Source organism: Gymnodraco acuticeps, unplaced genomic scaffold (assembly GCF_902827175.1).
Source record: "Gymnodraco acuticeps unplaced genomic scaffold, fGymAcu1.1, whole genome shotgun sequence".
Lineage (NCBI taxonomy): Eukaryota > Metazoa > Chordata > Actinopteri > Perciformes > Bathydraconidae > Gymnodraco > Gymnodraco acuticeps.
The window spans coordinates 20,463-47,500 of NW_022990870.1; the positions used below are offsets into that span (position 1 = coordinate 20,463).

The following is a 27,038-nucleotide window of genomic DNA, read 5'->3' on the forward strand; positions in this document are numbered from 1 at the left end:
ACGGGAATGCTCCTCCATACCTGAAAGAACTACTCGCATCACAAACCTCCACACGCAACCTCCATTCCACAACAAACCATCTGCTTCGCCCCCCCCCCCCAGTACCAAACTCCTCACAATGGGGGATCGGGCTTTCTTTGCAGCTGCTCCTCACCTGTGGAATTCCCTCCCAGACCACCTGAGGACTCCACAGACCACTGAAGGCCTTAAAACCTTTCTTTTAAAAAAAAAAGCCTTTGATTAAACTTTTGTTTATTTAGTTTGTTTCTTACGCCTCCTGTAGCACTTTGTGATTGCTTTTAGCAATGAAAGGTGCTTTACAAATACAATGTATTATTATTATGTATTTTCCAATTTTCTCATATGTGGTGTTGATGGGGACATATCTCTCTCTCATCCCATGGCCTGCATGCATGTACACTAGAGATGAACCAAACATTGCTTGCATAATATATGAGCAGTATTTCCACATCTGTGTCATCAGACCTCGCAATAATGCGGGAATATGACTCTGCAAGATATATGGAGCTCTATCCTTGTGTCTGTCTCCTCCTGATCAGGTCAGGAGGAGACCTGACATCACTGTACCTTTGACATCACTGTACGTTCACCCGTACAGCGATGTCAAACTGCTGACTCCTGCTGTGCAGATGCTCTTCACCTCCTCCCCTTCGTCAAATCCTGAGTGTAGTCTCTGTGGGGTAGCAGTGACAATGTAGTTGCTCACAAACATGCACAGTGCAGTCTTGTTTCCACTACTCCTGAAGTACTTCCTGTAGTTTGGGACATTTGTTTTGCTTTAGGTTATAACACTTGTGTTATTCTTCAGAGTTGGGTCCTCATTACAGATCTGCACTTTTTTAAATGCACCTGCATTGACACACCCGTTCACAAAATCATACTGTGTGTTTGGCACATTATATATATAGAAAACAAGAAATGCAATGTGTAGACATCGTATTTGACAGGTATGACGGCCCACAGTCAATCAAAGACCTGGAGAGGCAAAGGAGAGGTGCAAGTGATGGAAGGCCTACGCATGTTATCACTGGCAAAACAAATACATGTTTGGTTCATCTCTAGTGTACATGCATGCAGGCCATGGAATGAGAGAGAGATATGTCCCCATCAACACCATATGTGAGAAAATTGGAAAATACATGTCTAACTGTCTACCAGCATGTCGTGCACTCACTGGCTGTGGCACAACAAGTAGTTTGTACAGAATAGGAAAGACAATCAGCATCAGCAGGTCGTTTTTGACCCTGACCAGAGCTGTTTCAGTACTGTGGGCGGAACGGAAACCGGACTGGAATTTCTCGAATGAGGCCGTTTAGTTGGAGATGGTCCTGAAGCTGGGCGGCAACTACATGTCTAACTGTCTACCAGCATGTGTTGTGGCACAACAAGTAGTTTGTACAGCATAGGAAAGACAACAGCATTCACCAAACTCAAGACCCATCTCAGCGAGCTCAAAGATCTGGGACATTTTGGACTCTCTGCCAGCTTGGAAGAGTCTTTGCCAGTTGCAAGAGAATTTGCGCTTCTGTATATGGAAAAAAGGAAATTGGACTGATGTGCACAAACTTGGAAGAACTGAGGTTCATAATTGCATCAACAACAGATGAATCCTCGGAAAATCTGCCGCCAACAGAGGATACATTTCAACAACATGTAAAGAGCAATGTTTCAGACAGCGATATGGTGTCACAGCCCGAACCCAAACCCTTGTTATGGAGTCCTATTGGCAAGGGGTGGATTGTCAGAGATGGGGCCATTCAACCAGTGCTATTTACAAAAAACCCAGCACCTAGAGAAGTGAGAGACATTACTCACTTGTATTGCAAAGATGCAAAGTGTGGAGAGAGTGGAAAGTGCCAGTCTGTTGGCCTTCCCTGTACGGAGTTCTGCACCTGCTGTGCAGAATGTCAACATGTGTCCCCTAACGTTTCTGAGGAACCTGACATTCAACATTATATTCTAGTATCTATATACTCTCACATTAATTCTATAATTCTCACAGAATTATTTGATGAATTGTATACTGTACTTTGAATTAAGGTTCAAGTTTCAATAAAACCTGTACTATTTACACCTATGTTTTAGAGGCTTGCAATTTAGAACTAATACACTTTATTGTATTGGGTTACTCTTATTCTGACTATTTGGTGATGTAGTTCAGCCACCTGGTATTTCCTATGTTCCTATCACCAAAAAGTACAATTTCCGTCTAAACTAAAGCTAAGTCTACAGGACTATAATTCAGTATTTCTTTAGTTAAATAATTGTCTGACTATTTGGTGATGTAGGACAGCCACCTGGTTCATACCTCAGCAAATCTGAAGAGGAAAAGAGTGGTCATTCTCAAGTTATGGGCTTTCTTGTCACCTTTCCCACATTCGGCCTGGTCTAATTTGGCTCTTTTTCAGGGATTGGGGTAGTTCGAAAGAACAACCAAAAAAACATTTTTCCCCCAAAATAAAATTTGACAACAATCAATTTCATTAATGGGAGACCCTAAAGATAAGAAAAATCATTGTTGTCATTTGTTCTACCTCGGGTAGGGGTATCTCAAAATCTGAGGGCCCTTCCTGCTAGACTATTAGAGTTGGGTTAGCATTTGAGCAATCGTTAGCTCCATCTGTGCTAACGATGCTATGCGTAGCATCCAAGTTAAACGTAATAGAAGTATAACACATTAAGTGGGATGCTACTGTATACCAAAAGGCTTCTGTGCGAGGTTGGTAAAATAAGGTCATCCTTGTACGTTAGATAGTTAGTTTGCTAGTTAGGTTACTGTATGCATTGTTAAGGTTCATTTAAATTCGCTATGCTCTACTATGGCATAAAATAGACTAGCTAACTTCAACGTATTGTTGAAGAGAGGCTTAGTGTATATTAAATCAACCTCACAATGAAATGTGTGTATCTTTAAAATATGAACGTCACATTTCAAGATGGTCCAGAAATAACGCTCCCTTAGATATTGTAATATGGTTTGTTGAACTGGAGTTAGTTATTGCAGCTCACCGCCTATCCGACCCAAACATTGTTGTTTTTAATATTATTACCAATGCCTCTTTTAATAGTATTATCCTCACACTTGAGAAACAGGCTTATCGTGGCTGTAGAACGGAACATGTAACTTAATGCCTGCATTTAAGGATGATGAATAGCGTAGTCAATGCTTTAGTGACAAATGATTTGTTTAAATATTAGATACGACGTTATCTGTGACTTCAGAAGCTTATCCATTGCATTGCATTTGTTCAATAGGTTTGTGTCTCATGTGTGTGATACAAATGAATATGGCATGACAACTAATTAATTTGACTGACTCATCCAAAGTAACAGTCAAATAAAAAGGACCTACACAATAATACTCAAACTGATACAGTATAAGGACTGTGATATCCAGCCATTTCTTAAGTATAACAATAAGATTATGACCTGTTTTTTAAAGAAGATACAAAGTAGTTTGCATGTAAAGAAGTCTGTAACCCACGCATGTAACTTTACATCTGTTTGTTCAAAGTGTCCTTAAGGTGACCCAGACAGGCTGGACCAGAGGAGGAGAGACAGATCTGGACTCCTAGCAGCAGAGACCTTCAGCACGGATTCCAAGGTACACCTTTTTCATGCTTTACAAAGAATGCATAAAGTAATGACTCTGATACACATGCCATTAAACATGACTGAATACTAGATCACCTGCACATCAGTGATGTTGAGCACTTTCTTAGCTAAAGGTTACATTTAACCAAGCAGCATCACTTTTTTGTTCAACTTTCACATTCAATGTATTTAAGGCAGATATGATTGAACACAGTGAGAGCCCTTTGTCTTTCAGTGAGACAACCGCACAGAGCAAGCTTCTACAGTTGCACTAAGTTTTGATAACCGTTCAATATTATTTTAATATTACATTTATTTCAATGTTGATGAATTTAGAACGGTTTATTCATAACCTGATTATCTTTGTAGTACACTGTTGGATTTAAAAAACACATTCAAATAAAAAAATCATTATATTTATGAACAAACAAACACACCTCTTTCTTAAATAACACACTTGCTCTGCAATAATATGTTTTATGATATTTCTGTTAGGAAAGGACATGCCTGAGGGACAGGACTGCTTCACCATGTTCTCTTTCTCCGAGGGTCCAGAAGAACACCAAGAGGGAGAGGAGAAGCTGATGAGATTTAAGAGCAAGGACACTAAGAGACACTTGTATTGTAACACAAAGACCTGCACACTGAATAGTTTTCTAGTCTAACAGGAACTTCATTCGTGTTGTTTTGAGTTTTACGTTGCACCTCAGAGACAGTGTGATTATTGTCAGGCCTATAAAGTTTGGCAAAAAAAAAGTCAGCTGATCAAATGCATTTGCCTCACTTTATGAGCCTCACAATACTTGAGCCTTGTACCGCAGAGTTTGCAACGTCACAAATAAATGCAGGGCTCGACATTATAAATGGCCCGCTGGCCCGGAAGCACTATTTAGACACCCCGGGCAGCATAACGTACTTTCCACTTGCCCGCTCGGGCCACTAAAAATATTGCTTTAAAAAAAAAAAATGGTCCTGTGGTATTGGTATTTTGACGAGCAATGTAGTTAAATTGTTTCGTTTATTAACGCTACAACAGAGCGTTCCGTGAGTCGGTTGTCGTAGTTGGGTGAGAAGCAAACGGCTGTTTGCTGCGGAGCGCAGCGCGAGCAGGCTCCCGTGAGCGGGAGCGCGCTCCTTCACTACAGACTATCGCGCCACCTAACCAATCGCCAACATGTTTTTAATACCAGCGGTAACCGGCCAAGCGCTGGGCAAAAAGCAATCTTCAAATAAAAGAAAGTCACCGGAGGAGTTAAAGGAGAGTGACAGGGAGCATGAGAAGAAGAGGGAGAGGAAGTTTCAGCTTGATGGATGGAGTTGGCTTCTAGTGGTGACGCATCCTAAAACCCTTTTATAATCTATCGATTAGATTTATGATTCGAACATTATAAAAAGTAGGGTAGACATGTGGAGATTATCCGGCTGAACAAAACGTGCATTTATCAAACAGGTTTGTTTTCCACAGACCTTATTTCCAGCTATTTTCCAAAACCCTGTGGAGAAATCCCATTGCTTTCTGTGGAGGGAACCAGCAGCTTACTTCCTGGTTTCAGGATGCGTCACTGGCTGCACCTCTCAATATGATGCCAGTATAAACAAGGTCTTCTGTCGGCTCTGTACATCAATGCCGACCTATGCTGACAAGTAAGTGAAGAGTAGACAATATAAAGGTATTGGCGAAATGTCCCAGCAGTTTAGGATAATGAAGGTTCTAATCTAATCTATTACATAGCCATTACATTTCTAACTCCTGATGACAGGAAGGCAGAAAGCGCATTATACAAATAATAATACTCAGACATTTTTTAACAATGACCACAATATCATTATTTTAATAAACCATATATGAACAATTGAGGAAAATGAGGAAGAATTGATGATTCAAATATTGTAGTACAAGTAGTAATGTAGTTAGTGCATAAATTACTATTGCAACAAATGTGTTAATTTTCTTCATTATTAGTCGATTTTCTTTGGACGAATGCTCCGGGCCGGAGGTTACAATGGTGGGGCCAGTGACAATACAATTCCACCGGCCCGGAGGGCTAGTGGCATTTTACCCTTAATGTCTACCCCTGAAATGGTGCCAATCTTCAGTCAGATGTGAATGTGTAATCTAACATTTTCAGTAAGACTAACAGACAAAAGGAGTGCAAATACAATTTATTGAAATGTGAAATAAAAGTTATCAAGCATGAACCATCAACATTTTTTTTAAATAAAAACGAAATAATATACATAAATTACACTAAATGTTAATCTGTTAAGTGACAGGCTAGGCCTGTGCAGGTGGTAACGGCTATGCCCAGCATGGGCTAAGTTCTGTAGGTGCAGCTGGTGCAGGTCCTCCTCCCTCAGGCCTGGTCCTCCTCCCTCAGGCCTGGTCCTCCTCCATCAGGCCTGGTCCTCCTCCCTCAGGCCTGGTCCTCCTCCCTCAGGCCTGGTCCTCCTCCCTCAGGCCTGGTCCTCCTCCCTCAGGCCTGATCCTCCTCCCTCAGGCCTGGTCCTCCTCCCTCAGGCCTGGTCCTCCTCGCAGGGAAAGACCCTCAGCCCTCTTTGGCCAAAGCAACAGACAGGACGTTCATAAAGCTGAGGTCTCCCCCAAAGTCTCTAATCGTCCATCCTGTGAATATGAGAGGGGAACAAATAGTGTAACAGATGCTTAGGACAATAAGAAATATAAAGTTAACCGTTGAGTTGCTCAGTTTTTTAGATTGACAGGGTTTAATAATACAAACCAAAGGAGAGAAATAAAGATTGGTCTTTCAATAAATTGTGTTGATTTTGTCTTTTGAATTGTCTGAAGTCAAGTAGCTAGAACTGTTACTTATAGTTTGAATGATACAGTCTGGTTATAATGTGTGGAGGAGGCATCACAGGTCAGAGCACCATGTGTTGTTCCATCCACAACAAATGCACACAGATTGATATGTGTGTATTTATTTATCTACTATTTCTTGAATCTTTACTGTCAGTCCAAAACAAGAGATTTTGTTTTAGTAACATGTTTTTAAAACATTATCTCTTTTCCACTATACTATCTTGAATATTTTAGTTTTTACATCACTACATTTATCTAACAGCTTTAACGTCGTAAAGGTGTCACTTCGGACTCTGGGTAATTATGACAGCATGTCCTACTATTTTGAGAGTTTGAGCAAACCAGACCTTCATCTATTAATGTAGAAAATAGTCAGCACATTGAACCATTATGAAAGTAATCATTAGTTAGCTCATTGTTCAAAATGAGCTCCAACTACAACAGTTAAGTCAACTCGTGCATCGTTAATAACAATAAAACAAATGATATAATATAATAGTTTAACTTTAAATACTTTAACAACACTTTCCTGATTATACTAGCATACTTTTACTAAAGTAACATTAACATGTTTAAATGCAGGGATTTTGTAAGAGAGTATTTGTATAGTGTAGCATGGTCTACTTGACTTATCTAACCGAAGTGATCGTAACGTTACTTTGCAAACCGTCACCCCCCCCCCACCACACACACACACACACACACACACACACACACACACACACACACACACACACACACACACACACACACACACACACACACACACACACACAGAGTAACGTTGTGATTCACTTCAATTAATGATAACTACAGAGCATGCTAACAGCAAGGCTACTTCACTCATTTAGCTAATGTAAGATACAAATGCTGTCGAGCCCTCACTGCTTGTAAAATAAAGAGCACAAACTGACTAATTACCCGAGCCCCACTGTTCTCCGTCATTTTTCTCCCGGGTTGTTGTGATCACATGACTGACAAAGCCGTGCTCTGATAGGCCAGAAGTCGGTTTGATTGCATTCGGGCTCGATTGCTTATCCTGTCTGAGTAGCCCGGATGATGCTGCATCGCAATTTTGGACATCGAATTTTATACACCGACATTTTTGACGTCGAATTTTTTAACACCGAAATTGTGCATTAGAATTTTTTTAACTTGAATTTTTAAATTTTTATTTTACATAGGTAAATTCGGAGCAAAACAATTCAGATAGGCCTACATGATTTTCAAAGTAATTATTTTCAATGCTATAAATTCGGTGTCTAATAAAATTCAAATACTTCTGTCTCTTGTTCGCTTCCATAGCTGTCAGTCGATTAAAATATTTAATCGCGATTAATCGCATGATTGTCCAGTGCTCGGCGCAGTTGTCGGCGAAATGTCGCTCCTCTGTTTTCATTGAAACAGCTCCATATCCGTTAGCGCAGCTAGCTAGCACCAGATGCTAACAACAACAATACATATTATATATTATATTTAAGCAATAGCTCACGACAGGCCGTCGTATATGCTCATTATATCACAGCTAAGGGGCGTGGTTCAGCCCGACGCGAAGCGGAGGGTCGACAACCCCCTTAGCTGTGATATAATGAGCATATATCACGGCCTGAAGTGAGCTATTGCTTTTATAAAATGGTTACCAAGTGTGGCAATATGAAAGAAAAATACACACTCTAATTGAAATAGTTTTTATTAGTAAATAATGATGTTCAAAATAAAATAGTCCCTCCGTTGCCTTCTGCACGAAACATAGTGCGAGGTGTTTGCTAGGCAACAACACTAGCAGCTAGCGAACATATTAGACAGTTGTGGGCAGTTTACAGGCAGTTTGCTTTTCAGCCCAACTGTATACCGTTTTTCTCAGACGCGGAGGGATACTGACTTGTTGTGAAAAGTAACTTACAGTTCTACCCGTGGTATACGCTCTGTATATCACGGCTAAGAACCAATCAGATTGCTTGATTTGACTTGTCCGTTTTATCCAGGGAAAGCACTACCTGGTTCTGATTGGACAGGGAGAACATTACCTAGTTCTGATTGGACAGGGAGAACACTACCTGGTTCTGATTGGACAGGGAGAACACTACCTGGTTCTGATTGGACAGGGAAAACACTACCTGTTTCTGATTGGACAGGGAGAACATTACCTAGTTCTGATTGGACAGGGAGAACACTACCTGGTTCTGATTGGACAGGGAAAACACTACCTCGTTCTGATTGGACAGGGAGAACATTACCTAGTTCTGATTGGACAGGGAGAACACTACCTGGTTATGATTGGACAGGGAGAACATTACCTAGTTCTGATTGGACAGGGAGAACACTACCTGGTTCTGATTGGACAGGGAGAACATTACCTGGTTCTGATTGGACAGGGAGAACATTACCTAGTTCTGATTGGACAGGGAGAACACTACCTGGTTCTGATTGGACAGGGAGAACATTACATAGTTCTGATTGGACAGGGAGAACATTACCTAGTTCTGATTGGACAGGGAGAATACTACCTGGTTCTGATTGGACAGTGGGAACCCTACCTAGTTCTGATTGGACAGGGAGAACATGACCTAGTTCTGATTAGACAGGGAGAACATTACCTAGTTCTGATTAGACAGGGAGAACATTACCTAGTTCTGATTTGGACAGGGAGAACACTACCTGGTTCTGATTGGACAGGGAAAACCCTACTTGGTTCTGATTGGACAGGGAGAACATTACCTGGTTCTGATTGGACAGGGAGAACACTACCTGGTTCTGATTGGACAGGGAGAACATTACCTGGTTCTGATTGGACAGGGAGAACATTACCTGGTTCTGATTATTACCTGGTTCTGATTGGACAGGGAGAACACTACCTGGTTCTGATTGGACAGGGAAAACACTACCTGGTTCTGATTGGACAGGGAGAACATTACCTAGTTCTGATTGGACAGGGAGAACACTACCTGGTTCTGATTGGACAGGGAGAACATTACGTAGTTCTGATTGGACAGGGAGAACACTACCTGGTTCTGATTGGACAGGGAGAACATTACCTGGTTCTGATTGGACAGAGAGAACACTACCTGGTTCTGATTGGACAGGGAGAACACTACCTGGTTCTGATTTGACAGGGAAAACACTACCTGGTTCTGATTGGACAGGGAGAACATTACCTAGTTCTGATTAGACAGGGAGAACACTACCTGGTTCTGATTAGACAGGGAGAACATTACCTAGTTCTGATTAGACAGGGAGAACATTACCTAGTTCTGATTAGACAGGGAGAACATTACCTAGTTCTGATTGGACAGGGAGAACACTACCTGGTTCTGATTGGACAGGGAAAACCCTACTTGGTTCTGATTGGACAGGGAGAACATTACCTGGTTCTGATTGGACAGGGAGAACACCTTGACAGGGAGAACATTACCTGGTTCTGATTGGACAGGGAGAACATTACCTGGTTCTGATTGGACAGGGAGAACATTACCTGGTTCTGATTGGACAGGGAGAACATTACCTGGTTCTGATTGGACAGGGAGAACATTACCTGGTTCTGATTGGACAGGGAGAACATTACCTGGTTCTGATTGGACAGGGAGACCTGTCCGTTGATTGGTATGATATCCTTATATGGGCAGAAATCCTAAATTACTGGAACGTGTTGCTGGAACGTGTTGCTGGAACGTGTTGCTGGAACGTGTGCTCGACCTCTCTTCTGTCCAGAACCAGAACCTGACACCAGCGGGTGAAATTCTAAACGCCGTTAAATATTAAAGCTGGCTCATAGCTTTGTGTTTCAGAGACGTGTTTTCTGGTTCGCTCAAAGGATTGACTTTAATAAACCGAAGCCTGACACAGTGGTATCTTAGTATCTGTTGACTTCCTGTGGAAGGAAGCTGTGGTCAGATTTATTGACAACATAGAAGTAACGTCTTTAATCAGCAGTTATGGTTCTGTTTCCAGGTGCTGCAGAAACTGGGGAAGGCAGACGAGACCAAAGATGAGCAGTTTGAGCAGGTGGTCGTCAACTTCAGGAGGCAGGAGGTGAGCAGAGACAAACATACACAGGGTTATATAGATATTATATATCGATTCATCTATTATAGATGCCCATGCAGCCACATGCGTCGCCCCCTCCGCAGGGGGCCACACATGAATGCTGATGAAACAGTGACATGTGATTTAATGTTTTCTCTGTCTGTCAGTCTGAAGGCTCTCGGCTGCAGAGGGAGATGAAGGCCTACATGGCGGCCATTAAAGGTGAGGCTCCTTTTGTATCACACATCATAATGTGTTATAATAAACTAACACCCTGAGTGTGTGTCTGTCCCCTCATCATCATATGTATTAATGTTAATAACGATAATAACCATGTCCGGTGCCTTGCTCAAGGGCACCACGGCAGGGCCCAGGAGGTGAACTGGGACCTCTCCAATAGCAGTCCACACTCCATATTTAGTTTTGTTCGGGGACTTGAAGCGGCGACCCTACGGCTCCCAGTCCCTACTGACTGAGCCACTGCCGGACTGTCCCCTCATCATCATTTGTATTAGTGTTAATAACAATAATAAACTAACACCCTGAGTGTGTGTCAGGGATGCAGCAGGCCTCCATCAACCTGACGCAGTCTCTGCACGAAGTCTACGAGCCGGACTGGCACGGCAAAGACGACGTCATGGTCATCGGGAAGGTAAGAGTCCTGAGATCTCCTACTGACAACAGCTTGTGAACACACCAGGTCTTCAGAAGCAGCAGCTCGTGAACACACCAGATCTTCAGAAGCAGAAGCTCCTGAAGGCACCAGGTCTTCAGAAGCAGCAGCTCCTGAACACATCAGGTCTTCAGAAGCAGCAGCTCCTGAACACACCAGATCTTCAGAAGCAGAAGCTCCTGAAGGCACCAGGTCTTCAGAAGCTCCTAAACACACCAGGTCTTCAGAAGCAGAAGCTCCTGAATGCACCAGGTCTTCAGAAGCTCCTGAACACACCAGGTCTTCAGCAGCAGAAGCTCCTGAAGGCACCAGGTCTTCAGAAGCTCCTAAACACACCAGGTCTTCAGAAGCAGCAGCTCCTGAACACATCAGGTCTTCAGAAGCAGCAGCTCCTGAACACACCAGATCTTCAGAAGCAGAAGCTCCTGAAGGCACCAGGTCTTCAGAAGCTCCTGAACACACCAGGTCTTCAGAAGCAGAAGCTCCTGAATGCACCAGGTCTTCAGAAGCTCCTGAACACACCAGGTCTTCAGAAGCAGAAGCTCCTGAATGCACCAGGTCTTCAGAAGCTCCTGAATGCACCAGGTCTTCAGAAGCAGCAGTTGCTGAATGTACCAGGTCTTCAGAATCAGAAGCTACTGAACACACCAGGTCTTCAGAAGCTCCTGAACACACCAGGTCTTCAGAAGCAGCAGCTCTGGGTTAACCAAAAGTGAAGAGCTAGGGGAGGGACTAAGAGCCTGCTGGACCAATGTGAACACGGCTTTATAGATTGTACATTTGTATGTGTCGCTATGACAGATCTGTTGTGTTTCTGAAGGACTGCGATGCCATGTGGGAGGATTTCCATAACAAGCTGGTGGACTCAACGCTTTTGAACCTGGATGAGTATCTTGTGCAGTTCCCAGACCTCAGAGTAAGTCCTGAACCTAAACCTGAACTTCTCTTAACCTGACCCTCTCTAAAACTGACCCTCTCTAAACCCGACCCTCTCTAAACCCGACCCTCTGTAAACCTGAACCTCTAAACCTGACCCTCTCTAAACCTGAACCTCTCTAAACCTGACCCTCTAAACCTGACCCTCTCTAAACCTGACCCTCTCTAAACCTGAACCTCTCTAAACCTGGCCCTCTGTAAACCTGAACTTCTCTAAACCTGACCCTCTCTAAACCTGACCCTCTGTAAACCTGACCCTCTGTAAACCTGACCCTCTGTAAACCTGACCCTCTCTAAACCTGAACCTCTCTAAACCTGGCCCTCTGTAAACCTGAACCTCTCTAAACATGATCATCTCTAAAGCTGAACCTAAACCTGACCCTCTCTAAACCTGACCTTCTATAAACCTGACCCTCTCTAAACCTGAACTTCTCTAAATCTGAACCCCTCTAAACCTGAACCTCTCTAAATCTGAACCTCTCTAAACCTGAACCTCTCTAAACCTGAACCTCTCTAAACCTGAACTTCTCTAAACCTGAACTTCTCTAAACCTGAACTTCTCTAAACCTGAGCTTCTCTAACCCGGAACCTCTCTAAACCTGAACCTCTCTAAACCTGAACTTCTCTAAACCTGAGCTACTCTAAACCTGAACTTCTCTAAACCTGAACCTGTCTAAACCTGAAACTGTCTAAACCTGAACCTGTCTAAACCCGAACCTGTCTAAACCTGAACCTGTCTAAACCTGAACTTCTCTAAACCTGAACCTCTCTAAACCTGAACTTCTCTAAACCTGAACTTCTCTAAACCTGAACCTCTCTAAACCTGAACCTCTCTAAACCTGAACCTCTCTAAACCTGAACTTCTCTAAACCTGAACCTCTCTAAACCTGAACTTCTCTAAACCTGAACCTCTCTAAACCTGAACCTCTCTAAACCTGAACCTCTCTAAACCTGAACCTCTCTAAACCTGAACTTCTCTAAACCTGAACCTCTCTAAACCTGAACCTCTCTAAACCTGAACTTCTCTAAACCTGAACCTCTCTAAACCTGAACCTCTCTAAACCTGAACCTCTCTAAACCTGAACCTCTCTAAACCTGAACTTCTCTAAACCTGAGCTTCTCTAACCCTGAACCTCTCTAAACCTGAACTTCTCTAAACCTGAACTTCTCTAAACCTGAACCTGTCTAAACCTGAACTTCTCTAAACCTGAACCTGTCTAAACCTGAACCTGTCTAAACCTGAACCTGTCTAAACCTGAACCTGTCTAAACCTGAACCTCTCTAAACCTGAACCTCTCTAAACCTGAACCTCTCTAAACCTGAACTTCTCTAACCCTGAACCTCTCTAAACCAGAACCTCTCTAAACCTGAACTTCTCTAAACCTGAGCTTCTATATCCCTGAACCTCTCTAAACCTGAACTTCTCTAAACCTGAGCTTCTCTAAACCTGAACTTCTCTAAACCTGAACCTGTCTAAACCTGAACTTCTCTAAACCTGAACCTGTCTAAACCTGAACCTCTCTAAACCTGAACCTCTCTAAACCTGAACCTCTCTAAACCTCAGCTTCTCTAAACCTGAACCTCTCTAAACCTGAGCTTCTCTAAACCTGAACCTCTCTAAACCTAAACCTCTCTAAACCTGAGCTTCTCTAAACCTGAACCTCTCTAAACCTGAACCTCTCTAAACCTGAGCTTCTCTAAACCTGAACCTCTCTAAACCTGAACCTCTCTAAACCTGAGCTTCTCTAAACCTGAACCTCTCTAAACCTAAACCTCTCTAAACCTGAGCTTCTCTAAACCTGAACCTCTCTAAACCTGAACCTCTCTAAACCTGAACCTCTCTAAACCTGAACCTGTCTAAACCTGAACCTCTCTAAACCTGAACCTCTCTAAACCTGAACCTCTCTAAACCTGAGCTTCTCTAAACCTGAACCTGTCTAAACCTGAACCTGTCTAAACCTGAACCTGTCTAAACCTGAACCTGTCTAAACCTGAACCTGTCTAAACCTGAACCTCTCTAAACCTGAACCTCTCTAAACCTGAACCCCTCTAAACCTGAACCCCTCTAAACCTGAACCTCTCTAAACCTGAACCTCTCTAAACCTGAACCTCTCTAAACCTGAACCTCTCTAAACCTGAACCTCTCTAAACCTGAACCCCTGGACCTTTCAGACTCGCGTGGCCAAGAGAAGCCGAAAACTGATCGACTATGACAGCGCCCGACACCATGTGGAGACCCTGGCGCTGTCTGGGATGAAGAGTGACCGGAAGATGATGAAGGTGAGCTCAGGTGTGAGGAAGATGATGAAGGTGAGATCAGGTGAGAGGAAGATGATGAAGGTGAGATCAGGTGTGAGGAAGATGAAGATGATGAGATCAGGTGTGAGGGAGATGATGAAGGTGAGATCAGGTGAGAAAGAGATGATGAAGGTGAGCTCAGGTGAGAGAGATGATGAAGGTGAGATCAGGTGAGAGAGATGATGAAGGTGAGATCAGGTGAGAGAGAGATGATGAAGGTGAGATCAGGTGAGAGAGAGATGATGAAGGTGAGATCAGGTGAGAGAGAGATGATGAAGGTGAGATCAGGAGAGAGAGATGATGAAGGTGAGATCAGGTGAGAGAGAGATGATGAAGGTGAGATCAGGTGAGAGAGAGATGATGAAGGTGAGATCAGGTGAGAGAGAGATGATGAAGGTGAGATCAGGAGAGAGAGAGATGATGAAGGTGAGATCAGGAGAGAGAGAGATGATGAAGGTGAGATCAGGTGAGAGAGAGATTATGAAGGTGAGATCAGGTGAGAGAGAGATTATGAAGGTGAGATCAGGTGAGAGAGAGATGATGAAGGTGAGATCAGGTGAGAGGATGATGATGAAGGTGATATCAGGTGAGAGGGAGATGATGAAGGTGATATCAGGTGAGAGAGATGATGAAGGTGAGATCAGGTGAGAGAGAGATGATGAAGGTGAGATCAGGTGAGAGGATGATGATGAATGTGAGATCAGGGGAGAGGAAGATGATGAAGGTGATATCAGGTGAGAGAGATGATGAAGGTGAGATCAGGTGAGAGAGAGATGATGAAGGTGAGATCAGGTGAGAGGAAGATGATGAAGGTGATATCAGGTGAGAGAGATGATGAAGGTGAGATCAGGTGAGAGGAAGATGATGAAGGTGATATCAGGTGAGAGAGATGATGAAGGTGAGATCAGGTGAGAGAGAGATGATGAAGGTGAGATCAGGTGAGAGGATGATGATGAAGGTGATATCAGGTGAGAGGGAGATGATGAAGGTGATATCAGGTGAGAGAGATGATGAAGGTGAGATCAGGTGAGAGAGATGATGATGAAGGTGAGATCAGGTGAGAGAGATGATGATGAAGGTGAGATCAGGTGAGAGAGATGATGATGAAGGTGAGATCAGGAGAGAGAGAGATGATGAAGGTGAGATCAGGTGAGAGGGAGATGATGAAGGTGATATCAGGTGAGAGAGATGATGAAGGTGAGATCAGGTGAGAGAGAGATGATGATGAAGGTGAGATCAGGTGAGAGAGATGATGATGAAGGTGAGATCAGGTGAGAGGGAGATGATGAAGGTGAGATGATGATGATGAAGGTGATATCAGGTGAGAGAGATGATGAAGGTGAGATCAGGTGAGAGAGATGATGAAGGTGAGATCAGGTGAGAGGGAGATGATGAAGGTGATATCAGGTGAGAGAGATGATGAAGGTGAGATCAGGAGAGAGAGAGATGATGATGAAGGTGATATCAGGTGAGAGAGATGATGATGAAGGTGAGATCAGGTGAGAGAGAGATGATGAAGAAGGTGAGATCAGGTGAGAGAGATGATGATGAAGGTGAGATCAGGAGAGAGAGAGATGATGAAGGTGAGATCAGGTGAGAGAGAGATGATGATGAAGGTGAGATCAGGTGAGAGAGATGATGAAGGTGAGATCAGGTGAGAGAGAGAGATGATGAAGGTGAGATCAGGTGAGAGAGATGATGAAGGTGAGATCAGGTGAGAGAGATGATGATGAAGGTGAGATCAGGAGAGAGAGAGATGATGAAGGTGAGATCAGGTGAGAGAGAGATGATGAAGGTGAGATCAGGTGAGAGAGATGATGAAGGTGAGATCAGGTGAGGAAGATGATGAAGGTGAGATCAGGTGAGAGAGATGATGAAGGTGAGATCAGGTGAGAGAGATGATGAAGGTGAGATCAGGTGAGAGGATGATGATGAAGGTGAGATCAGGTGAGAGAGAGATGATGAAGGTGAGATCAGGTGAGAGAGAGATGATGAAGGTGAGATCAGGTGAGAGAGAGATGATGAAGGTGAGATCAGGTGAGAGAGATGATGATGAAGGTGAGATCAGGTGAGAGAGAGATGATGAAGGTGAGATCAGGTGAGAGAGATGATGAAGGTGAGATCAGGTGAGAGAGAGATGATGAAGGTGAGATCAGGTGAGAGAGAGATGATGAAGGTGAGATCAGGTGAGAGAGATGATGAAGGTGAGATCAGGAGAGAGAGAGATGATGAATGTGAGATCAGGTGAGAGAGATGATGAAGGTGAGATCAGGTGAGAGAGAGATGATGAAGGTGAGATCAGGTGAGAGAGAGATGATGAAGGTGAGATCAGGTGAGAGAGATGATGAAGGTGAGATCAGGTGAGAGAGAGATGATGATGAAGGTGAGATCAGGTGAGAGAGAGAGATGATGAAGGTGAGATCAGGTGAGAGAGATGATGAAGGTGAGATCAGGTGACAGGATTATGATGAAGGTGAGATCAGGTGAGAGGGAGATGATGATGGTGAGATCAGGTGAGAGAGAGATGATGAAGGTGAGATCAGGTGAGAGGATGATGATGAAGGTGAGATCAGGTGAGAGAGAGATGATGAAGGTGAGATCAGGTGAGAGAGAGATGATGAAGGTGAGATCAGGTGAGCGAGAGATGATGATGAAGGTGAGATCAGGTGATAGAGATGATGAAGGTGAGATCAGGTGAGAGGATGATGATGAAGGTGAGATCAGGTGAGAGGGAGATGATGAAGGTGAGATCAGGTGAGAGAGAGATGATGAAGGTGAGATCAGGTGAGAGAGAGATGATGAAGGTGAGATCAGGTGAGAGGATGATGATGAAGGTGAGATCAGGTGAGAGAGAGATGATGAAGGTGAGATCAGGTGAGAGAGAGATGATGAAGGTGAGATCAGGTGAGAGAGATGATGAAGGTGATATCAGGTGAGAGAGATGATGAAGGTGAGATCAGGTGAGAGAGATGATAAAGGTGATATCAGGTGAGAGAGATGATGAAGGTGAGATCATGTGAGAGAGATGATGATGAAGGTGAGATCAGGTGAGAGGGAGATGATGAAGGTGAGATCAGGTGAGAGAGATGATGATGAAGGTGAGATCAGGAGAGAGAGAGAGATGATGAAGGTGAGATCAGGTGAGAGAGAGATGATGAAGGTGAGATCAGGTGAGAGAGAGATGATGAAGGTGAGATCAGGTGAGAGGATGATGATGAAGGTGAGATCAGGTGAGAGAGAGATGATGAAGGTGAGATCAGGTGAGAGAGAGATGATGAAGGTGAGATCAGGTGAGAGAGATGATGAAGGTGAGATCAGGTGAGAGAGATGATGAAGGTGAGATCAGGTGAGAGAGATGATGAAGGTGAGATCAGGTGAGAGAGATGATGAAGGTGAGATCATGTGAGAGAGATGATGATGAAGGTGAGATCAGGTGAGAGGGAGATGATGAAGGTGAGATCAGGTGAGAGAGATGATGATGAAGGTGAGATCAGGAGAGAGAGAGAGATGATGAAGGTGAGATCAGATGAGAGAGATGATGATGAAGGTGAGATCAGGAGAGAGAGAGATGATGAAGGTGAGATCAGGTGAGAGAGATGATGATGAAGGTGAGATCAGGTGAGAGAGATGATGAAGGTGAGATCAGGTGAGAGAGAGATGATGAAGGTGAGATCAGGTGAGAGAGATGATGATGAAGGTGAGATCAGGTGAGAGAGAGATGATGAAGGTGAGATCAGGTGAGAGAGATGATGATGAAGGTGAGATCAGGTGAGAGAGATGATGAAGGTGAGATCAGGTGAGAGAGAGATGATGAAGGTGAGATCAGGTGAGAGAGAGATGATGAAGGTGAGATCAGGTGAGAGAGATGATGAAGGTGAGATCAGGTGAGAGAGAGATGATGAAGGTGAGATCAGGTGAGAGAGAGATGATGAAGGTGAGATCAGGTGTGACAGAGATGATGAAGGTGAGATCAGGTGAGAGAGAGATGATGAAGGTGAGATCAGGTGTGAGGAAGATGATGAAGGTGAGATCAGGTGTGAGGAAGATGAAGATGATGAAGGTGAGATCAGATGTGAGGAAGATGAAGATGATGAAGGTGTGAGGAAGATGATGAAGATGTTCTTCTGTTTCAGGCGGACGACGAGCTGAAAAAGGCTCAGAAAGTGTTCGATGAGCTGGACGTTGGTCTGCAGGACGAGCTGCCCTCTCTGTGGGACAGGTGAGTCTCAGGCACACCTGGTGAGTCTCATGCACACCTGGTGAGTCTCATGCACACCTGGTGAGTCTCAGGCACACCTGGTGAGTCTCAGGCACACCTGGTGAGTCTCATGCACACCTGGTGAGTCTCATGCACACCTGGTGAGTCTCAGGCACACCTGGTGAGTCTCATGCACACCTGGTGAGTCTCATGCACACCTGGTGAGTCTCAGGCACACCAGGTGAGTCTCAGGCACACCTGGTGAGTCTCATGCACACCTGGTGAGTCTCATGCACACCTGGTGAGTCTCATGCACACTGTCCCACAACAGGTGTCAGACAGGAAGTGATGCAATAACTGATAACCTGTGTTTCCTGTCACCCTGCAGCCGGGTGGGATTCTACATCAGCACCTTCAAGAGCGTCACTAACCTGGAAGCCAAGTTCCACCGCGAGATCTCTCTGGTGAGGGGGGGGGGTACCTGGCCAATAGAAATGTGATCTGTGTTCCTCACCGGTATCTCTGTGTGACATCACGTTACCTGCAGAGGACTCACCTGTATCTCTGTGTGACATCACGTTACCTGCAGAGGACTCACCTGTATCTCTGTGTGACATCACGTTACCTGCAGAGGACTCACCTGTATCTCTGTGTGACATCACGTTACCTGCAGAGGACTCACCTGTATCTCTCTGTGACATCACGTTACCTGCAGAGGACTCACCTGTATCTCTCTGTGACATCACGTTACCTGCAGAGGACTCACCTGTATCTCTGTGACATCACGTTACCTGCAGAGGACTCACCTGTATCTCTCTGTGACATCACGTTACCTGCAGAGGACTCACCTGTATCTCTGTGACATCACGTTACCTGCAGAGGACTCACCTGTATCTCTCTGTGACATCACGTTACCTGCAGAGGACTCACCTGTATCTCTCTGTGACATCACGTTACCTGTAGAGGACTCACCTGTATCTCTGTGTGACATCACGTTACCTGCAGAGGACTCACCTGTGTCTCTGTGACATCACGTTACCTGTAGAGGACTCACCTGTATCTCTCTGTGACATCACGTTACCTGCAGAGGACTCACCTGTATCTCTGTGACATCACGTTACCTGCAGAGGACTCACCTGTATCTCTCTGTGACATCACGTTACCTGCAGAGGACTCACCTGTGTCTCTGTGACATCACGTTACCTGTAGAGGACTCACCTGTATCTCTCTGTGACATCACGTTACCTGCAGAGGACTCACCTGTATCTCTCTGTGACATCACGTTACCTGTAGAGGACTCACCTGTGTCTCTGTGTGACATCACGTTACCTGCAGAGGACTCACCTGTATCTCTGTGTGACATCACGTTACCTGTAGAGGACTCACCTGTATCTCTCTGTGACATCACGTTACCTGTAGAGGACTCACCTGTATCTCTGTGTGACATCACATTAGGACTCACCTGTATCTCTGTGTGACATCACGTTACCTGCAGAGGACTCACCTGTATCTCTTTGACATCACGTTACCTGCAGAGGACTCATCTGTATCTCTGTGACATCACGTTACCTGTAGAGGACTCACCTGTATCTCTCTGTGACATCACGTTACCTGCAGATGAATCACCTGTATCTCTGTGACATCACGTTACCTGTAGAGGACTCACCTGTATCTCTGTGACATCACGTTACCTGCAGAGGACTCACCTGTATCTCTGTGTGACATCACGTTACCTGCAGAGGACTCACCTGTATCTCTGTGACATCACGTTACCTGTAGAGGGTTCACCTGTATTTCTTTGACATCACGTTATCTGCAGAGGACTCACCTGTATCTCTCTGTGACATCACGTTACCTGCAGAGGACTCACCTGTATCTCTGTGACATCACGTTACCTGCAGAGGACTCACCTGTATCTCTGTGACATCACGTTACCTGTAGAGGACTCACCTGTATCTCTCTGTGACATCACCTTACCTGCAGAGGACTCACCTGTATCTCTGTGACATCACATTACCCGTAGAGGACTCACCTGTATCTCTGTGACATCACGTTACCTGCAGAGGACTCACCTGTATCTCTGTGTGACATCACGTTACCTGCAGAGGACTCACCTGTATCTCTGTGACATCACGTTACCTGTAGAGGACTCACCTGTATCTCTCTGTGACATCACCTTACCTGCAGAGGACTCACCTGTATCTCTGTGACATCACATTACCCGTAGAGGACTCACCTGTATCTCTGTGACATCACGTTACCTGTAGAGGACTCACCTGTATCTCTGTGACATCACGTTACCTGCAGAGGACTCACCTGTATCTCTCTGTGACATCACGTTACCTGCAGAGGACACACCTGTATCTCTGTGTGACATCACGTTACCTGCAGAGGACTCACCTGCGTCTCTGTGACATCACGTTACCTGTAGAGGACTCACCTGTATATCTCTGTGACATCACGTTACCTGTAGAGGACTCACCTGTATCTCTGTGACATCACGTTACCTGCAGAGGACTCACCTGTATCTCTCTGTGACATCACGTTACCTGCAGAGGACTCACCTGTGTCTCTGTGACATCACGTTACCTGTAGAGGACTCACCTGTATCTCTCTGTGACATCACGTTACCTGCAGAGGACTCACCTGTATCTCTCTGTGACATCACGTTACCTGTTGAGGACTCACCTGTATCTCTGTGTGACATCACATTAGGACTCACCTCTATCTCTGTGTGACATCACGTTACCTGCAGAGGACTCACCTGTGTCTCTGTGACATCACGTTACCTGTAGAGGACTCACCTGTATCTCTCTGTGACATCACGTTACCTGCAGAGGACTCACCTGTATCTCTCTGTGACATCACGTTACCTGTAGAGGACTCACCTGTGTCTCTGTGTGACATCACGTTACCTTCAGAGGACTCACCTGTATCTCTGTGTGACATCACGTTACCTGCAGAGGACTCACCTGTATCTCTGTGTGACATCACGTTACCTGCAGAGGACTCACCTGTATCTCTCTGTGACATCACGTTACCTGTAGAGGACTCACCTGTGTCTCTGTGTGACATCACGTTACCTTCAGAGGACTCACCTGTATCTATGTGTGACATCACGTTACCTGCAGAGGACTCACCTGTATCTCTCTGTGACATCACGTTACCTGTAGAGGACTCACCTGTATCTCTGTGACATCACGTTACCTGTAGAGGACTCACCTGTATCTCTCTGTGACATCACGTTACCTGCAGAGGACTCACCTGTATCTCTCTGTGACATCACGTTACCTGTAGAGGACTCACCTGTGTCTCTGTGTGACATCACGTTACCTGCAGAGGACTCACCTGTATCTCTGTGTGACATCACGTTACCTGTAGAGGACTCACCTGTATCTCTCTGTGACATCACGTTACCTGTAGAGGACTCACCTGTATCTCTGTGTATCTCTGTGTGACATCACATTAGGACTCACCTGTATCTCTGTGTGACATCACGTTACCTGCAGAGGACTCACCTGTATCTCTGTGACATCACGTTACCTGCAGAGGACTCATCTGTATCTCTGTGACATCACGTTACCTGTAGAGGACTCACCTGTATCTCTCTGTGACATCACGTTACCTGCAGAGGACTCACCTGTATCTCTGTGACATCACGTTACCTGTAGAGGACTCACCTGTATCTCTGTGACATCACGTTACCTGCAGAGGACTCACCTGTATCTCTGTGTGACATCACGATACCTGCAGAGGACTCACCTGTATCTCTATGACATCACGTTACCTGTAGAGGGCTCACCTGTATTTCTGTGACATCACGTTACCTGCAGAGGACTCACCTGTATCTCTCTGTGACATCACGTTACCTGCAGAGGACTCACCTGTATCTCTGTGACATCACGTTACCTGCAGAGGACTCACCTGTATCTCTGTGACATCACGTTACCTGTAGAGGACTCACCTGTATCTCTCTGTGACATCACGTTACCTGCAGAGGACTCACCTGTATCTCTGTGACATCACATTACCTGTAGAGGACTCACCTGTATCTCTGTGACATCACGTTACCTGCAGAGGACTCACCTGTATCTCTCTGTGACATCACGTTACCTGCAGAGGACTCACCTGTATCTCTCTGTGACATCACGTTACCTGCAGAGGACTCACCTGTATCTCTGTGACATCACGTTACCTGTAGAGGACTCACCTGTATCTCTCTGTGACATCACGTTACCTGCAGAGGACTCACCTGTATCTCTGTGACATCACATTACCTGTAGAGGACTCACCTGTATCTCTGTGACATCACGTTACCTGCAGAGGACTCACCTGTATCTCTGTGTGACATCACGTTACCTGCAGAGGACTCACCTGTATCTCTGTGACATCACGTTACCTGTAGAGGACTCACCTGTATCTCTGTGACATCACGTTACCTGCAGAGGACTCACCTGTATCTCTCTGTGACATCACGTTACCTGCAGAGGACTCACCTGTATCTCTCTGTGACATCACGTTACCTGTAGAGGACTCACCTGTATCTCTGTGTGACATCACATTAGGACTCACCTCTATCTCTGTGTGACATCACGTTACCTGCAGAGGACTCACCTGTATCTCTGTGACATCACGTTACCTGCAGAGGACTCACCTGTATCTCTGTGACATCACGTTACCTGTAGAGGACTCCCCTGTATCTCTCTGTGACATCACGTTACCTGCAGAGGACTCACCTGTATCTCTGTGACATCACGTTACCTGTAGAGGACTCACATGTATCTCTGTGACATCACGTTACCTGCAGAGGACTCACCTGTATCTCTGTGTGACATCACGTTACCTGCAGAGGACTCACCTGTGTCTCTGTGACATCACGTTACCTGTAGAGGACTCACCTGTATCTCTGTGACATCACGTTACCTGCAGAGGACTCACCTGTATCTCTCTGTGACATCACGTTACCTGCAGAGGACTCACCTGTATCTCTGTGACATCACGTTACCTGCAGAGGACTCACCTGTATCTCTGTGACATCACGTTACCTGTAGAGGACTCACCTGTATCTCTCTGTGACATCACGTTACCTGCAGAGGACTCACCTGTATCTCTGTGACATCACGTTACCTGCAGAGGACTCACCTGTATCTCTGTGACATCACGTTACCTACAGAGGACTCACCTGTATCTCTCTGTGACATCACGTTACCTGCAGAGGACTCACCTGTATCTCTCTGTGACATCACGTTACCTTCAGAGGACTCACCTGTATCTCTGTGTGACATCACGTTACCTGCAGAGGACTCACCTGTGTCTCTGTGACATCACGTTACCTGTATAGGACTCACCTGTATCTCTCTGTTACATCACGTTACCTGTAGAGGACTCACCTGTATCTCTGTGACATCACGTTACCTGCAGAGGACTCACCTGTATCTCTCTGTGACATCACGTTACCTGCAGAGGACTCACCTGTGTCTCTGTGACATCACGTTACCTGTAGAGGACTCACCTGTATCTCACTGTGACATCACGTTACCTGCAGAGGACTCACCTGTATCTCTCTGTGACATCACGTTACCTGTAGAGGACTCACCTGTGTCTCTGTGTGACATCACGTTACCTGCAGAGGACTCACCTGTATCTCTCTGTGACATCACGTTACCTTCAGAGGACTCACCTGTATCTCTGTGTGACATCACGTTACCTGCAGAAGACTCACCTGTATCTCTGTGTGACATCACGTTACCTGCAGAGGACTCACCTGTGTCTCTGTGACATCACGTTACCTGTAGAGGACTCACCTGTATCTCTCTGTGACATCACGTTACCTGCAGAGGACTCACCTGTATCTCTGTGACATCACGTTACCTGCAGAGGACTCACCTGTATCTCTGTGACATCACGTTACCTACAGAGGACTCACCTGTATCTCTGTGACATCACGTTACCTACAGAGGACTCACCTGTATCTCTCTGTGACATCACGTTACCTGCAGAGGACTCACCTGTATCTCTCTGTGACATCACGTTACCTTCAGAGGACTCACCTGTATCTCTGTGTGACATCACGTTACCTGCAGAAGACTCACCTGTATCTCTGTGTGACATCACGTTACCTGCAGAGGACTCACCTGTGTCTCTGTGACATCACGTTACCTGTAGAGGACTCACCTGTATCTCTCTGTGACATCACGTTACCTGCAGAGGACTCACCTGTATCTCTGTGACATCACGTTACCTGTAGAGGACTCACCTGTATCTCTGTGACATCACGTTACCTGCAGAGGACTCACCTGTATCTCTGTGTGACATCACGTTACCTGTAGAGGACTCACCTGTGTCTCTGTGACATCACGTTACCTGTAGAAGACTCACCTGTATCTCTGTGACATCACGTTACCTGCAGAGGACTCACCTGTATCTCTCTGTGACATCACGTTACCTGCAGAGGACTCACCTGTATCTCTGTGACATCACGTTACCTGCAGAGGACTCACCTGTATCTCTGTGACATCACGTTACCTGTAGAGGACTCACCTGTATCTCTCTGTGACATCACGTTACCTGCAGAGGACTCACCTGTATCTCTGTGACATCACGTTACCTGCAGAGGACTCACCTGTATCTCTGTGACATCACGTTACCTACAGAGAACTCACCTGTATCTCTCTGTGACATCACGTTACCTGCAGAGGACTCACCTGTATCTCTCTGTGACATCACGTTACCTTCAGAGGACTCACCTGTATCTCTGTGTGACATCACGTTACCTGCAGAGGACTCACCTGTACCTCTGTGTGACATCACGTTACCTGTAGAGGACTCACCTGTATCTCTGTGACATCACGTTACCTGCAGAGGACTCACCTGTATCTCTCTGTGACATCACGTTACCTGCAGAGGACTCACCTGTGTCTCTGTGACATCACGTTACCTGTAGAGGACTCACCTGTATCTCTCTGTGACATCACGTTACCTGCAGAGGACTCACCTGTATCTCTCTGTGACATCACGTTACCTGTAGAGGACTCACCTGTGTCTCTGTGTGACATCACGTTACCTGCAGAGGACTCACCTGTATCTCTGTGTGACATCATGTTACCTGCAGAGGACTCACCTGTATCTCTGTGACATCACGTTACCTGCAGAGGACTCACCTGTATCTCTGTGACATCACGTTACCTGCAGAGGACTCACCTGTATCTCTCTGTGACATCACGTTACCTGCAGAGGACTCACCTGTATCTCTGTGACATCACGTTACCTGCAGAGGACTCACTTGTATCTCTGTGACATCACGTTACCTGCAGAGGACTCACCTGTATCTCTGTGACATCACGTTACCTGTAGAGGACTCCCCTGTATCTCTCTGTGACATCACGTTACCTGCAGAGGACTCACCTGTATCTCTGTGTGACATCACGTTACCTGTAGAGGACTCACCTGTATCTCTGTGACATCACGTTACCTGCAGAGGACTCACCTGTATCTCTGTGTGACATCACGTTACCTGCAGAGGACTCACCTGTATCTCTGTGACATCACGTTACCTGTAGAGGACTCACCTGTATCTCTGTGACATCACGTTACCTGCAGAGGACTCACCTGTATCTCTGTGACATCACGTTACCTGTGTAGAGGACTCACCTGTGTTTCTCTGCAGGTGTGCCGGCAGCTGTATGAGGTGATGACGCAACTGGCCGAGCAGCACTCTGATAAGATGTTCACCATCCAAGGAGCCCCCAGGTCAGACCCCCTTCTTGTCTGTAGCAGTTTTCAAAGTGTTAGACCTCATTATGATTCAAGAAGGGGATCTTGTTGAGAACTGGTTTCATAGACTTCAGTCCCTCAGTGGAGTTGATTTTCCACATACGATACAATATACTTTATTGTCCCCGTAAGGAGATTTGTTCTGGACTCTGTCCTGCAGTTCCACATACATGTACATATACAAACATAATACACATTAAAATACATGCACATATCATCACTCATGCACCGTTTGAACAAACACAATTCACATACTGACAATGGCGACCTATTGCACAACCCTCATGGCCAACATTTAAGAGTATATTACATTTCATGTGAGTGTTAAGAAGCTCAATGGACATAGTGTAGGCGGGAATGAGTGCTTATAGCGGTTCAGCCTGCTCTTGGGAACCCTGAATCTTCTACCAGAAGAGGAGCTGGAGATCTGGGTGGAGAATTTGGGGGTGGGATCAGACACAATTGTGTGTGCCTGTCTAATAATGGACTGCTCATACATGAAGACTAAAGTTAAGATTCACCTGACATGATTCTGTCTGGACCTGCAGCGACTCGGGACCGCTGAGACTCGCCAGAACCCCTTCACCTCCAGAGGACGAGAGCCCGCCGGAGAGCCCCGACGCCAGCTCCAACCACATGCTGCGCCCTGTGTCTCCTGGACCCCCACGGCCCAAATCCCCCATACAGGTAGACCTGATCCT

The 27,038-nt window shown here is 45.4% G+C and overlaps 1 protein-coding gene across 2 annotated transcripts in view; it reads left to right on the top strand.

Annotated features, from left to right (window-relative positions):
• Window positions 1-27,038, top strand: part of amph (amphiphysin) — a 56,460-nt gene that overhangs the window by 7,300 nt on the left and 22,122 nt on the right. For both annotated transcript variants that reach the window (XR_004570730.1, XM_034233347.1), the window contains exons 2-10: window positions 10,385-10,465; window positions 10,627-10,681; window positions 11,017-11,111; window positions 11,953-12,048; window positions 14,241-14,348; window positions 18,500-18,585; window positions 18,953-19,028; window positions 26,231-26,313; window positions 26,886-27,024. Coding sequence is in view for 1 of the 2 variants with exons in the window: in XM_034233347.1 (XP_034089238.1) it covers window positions 10,385-10,465; window positions 10,627-10,681; window positions 11,017-11,111; window positions 11,953-12,048; window positions 14,241-14,348; window positions 18,500-18,585; window positions 18,953-19,028; window positions 26,231-26,313; window positions 26,886-27,024 (819 nt within the window). In the remaining variant the exon portion in view is untranslated. The remainder of the gene's footprint in view (window positions 1-10,384; window positions 10,466-10,626; window positions 10,682-11,016; window positions 11,112-11,952; window positions 12,049-14,240; window positions 14,349-18,499; window positions 18,586-18,952; window positions 19,029-26,230; window positions 26,314-26,885; window positions 27,025-27,038) is intronic.